The sequence below is a fragment of the Myotis davidii genome, unplaced genomic scaffold (assembly GCF_000327345.1).
Source record: "Myotis davidii unplaced genomic scaffold, ASM32734v1 scaffold663, whole genome shotgun sequence".
In the NCBI taxonomy this organism is placed as follows: Eukaryota; Metazoa; Chordata; class Mammalia; order Chiroptera; family Vespertilionidae; genus Myotis; species Myotis davidii.
Window position 1 is genome coordinate 1,755,991 of NW_006295816.1, and position 1,355 is coordinate 1,757,345.

At 60.8% G+C, this 1,355-nt stretch overlaps 1 protein-coding gene across 1 annotated transcript in view; it reads left to right on the forward strand.

The window, feature by feature from the left end:
• The window catches only part of RNF123 (ring finger protein 123), a 42,800-nt gene that overhangs the window by 34,427 nt on the left and 7,018 nt on the right, over positions 1-1,355 (forward strand). The window contains exon 18 of the mRNA XM_015568281.1: positions 1,120-1,297. Coding sequence (XP_015423767.1) covers positions 1,120-1,297 — 178 coding nt within the window. The remainder of the gene's footprint in view (positions 1-1,119; positions 1,298-1,355) is intronic.

Consider the following 1,355-nt stretch of genomic DNA (forward strand, 5'->3'; position numbering starts at 1 on the left):
CCGACCGTGCGCCCCCCACTGGGGGCCGAGCCCGCCGCCCGAGCCTGTGCCAGACAGGGAATCAGTCATGACTTCCGGGTTCATAGGTTGACGCTCAACCACGGAGCCCGCCGGCCGGGCTAGAATGTACCCTCTGAACCGATCCTCACAATTGCAGTGAAACTCAGCATCGAACTCCCCTCCTTAGCCACCTTCAGCCACAGCTCCGTGGTGCTAATCGAGTGTGTTCACTCGGTTGTAAACAGACCGAGCGTGTTCATCTTCCCAAACTGAAACTCACACCCATAACTCCCCCGCTCCCCCCCGCGGCCGTCCTGCCCCCCCACCCCGCAGCCAGCATTCTCTCCGTCGGCTTTGCCTACGCCCGGTGCTTCGTTGCCGTGCAGTCCACACAGCGCTAGTCTTGTCACCGGCTTCCTTGACATAGCTGCTGCCCTCACGGGTCACCCTGTGGAAGCCAGGCCGGCGTCGGGCTGCGCCGTGTTCACCGCTGACGGCTTCCACCTCAGGGCTGTGTGGTTTTGAGTCTGGGGCATGTGCTCAGGCAGAATTGGGTCGTTCTGTTTTAAACTTTTTGAGGAACTGCCATACTGTTGGCTCCCTTGTCAAAAGTTTGAATGTGTGCGTGTGCGTGTGTGCGTGTGCGTGTGTGTGTGTGTGTGTGTGTGTGTGTGGTTTTCTTCTGGGCTCCCTGCTGTAGTCCGTGCTCTGCATCTATCTCTGTGTCAGGATCACACAGTCCGATGGTTGTAGCTCTGCAATACACTGAAATCAGAAAGTGAGATCTCCAGCTTTGTTCTATTTCAAGATTTTTTTTGGCGACTTGGTGTCCCTTGAGATTCCATGTGAATCTTGGGGTAGATTTTTCTAGAACTCGCAGGGCTCCAGCGGTGGGGAAAGAGGCCTCCTCGCCCTGTCTCTGCTCTCGGAGGAAAAGCTTGTCTCGGGTCACACAGCGCCCTCGCGCTTAGCACCCTCGGTGCCTCTGAGAAAAGCAAACCCGCCCTCCAGGCGGGGCACCTGCTGAGCCCTGCCCGGCCTCTGGGCTCAGTCCTCAGGCCACATTCTGGGGAGGCCTCCTGGGCCCCGGCCCTCACCAGCAGCCCGCGCCGCCCGCAGGAGAAGATGCTGGACATCTACTGGCTGCTGCGCGTCTGCCTGCGGACCATCGAGCACGCGGACCGCACGGGCCCGCTCTTCGCCTTCATGCCCGAGTTCTACCTGAGCGTGGCCATCAACAGCTACAGCGCCCTCAAGAACTACTTCGGGCCGGTGCACAGCATGGAGGAGCTCCCCGGTGAGGGCCGTGCGGGCGGCGAAGCCTCGGAGCCGGGGCGGAGCCGGGCCCTGGTCTG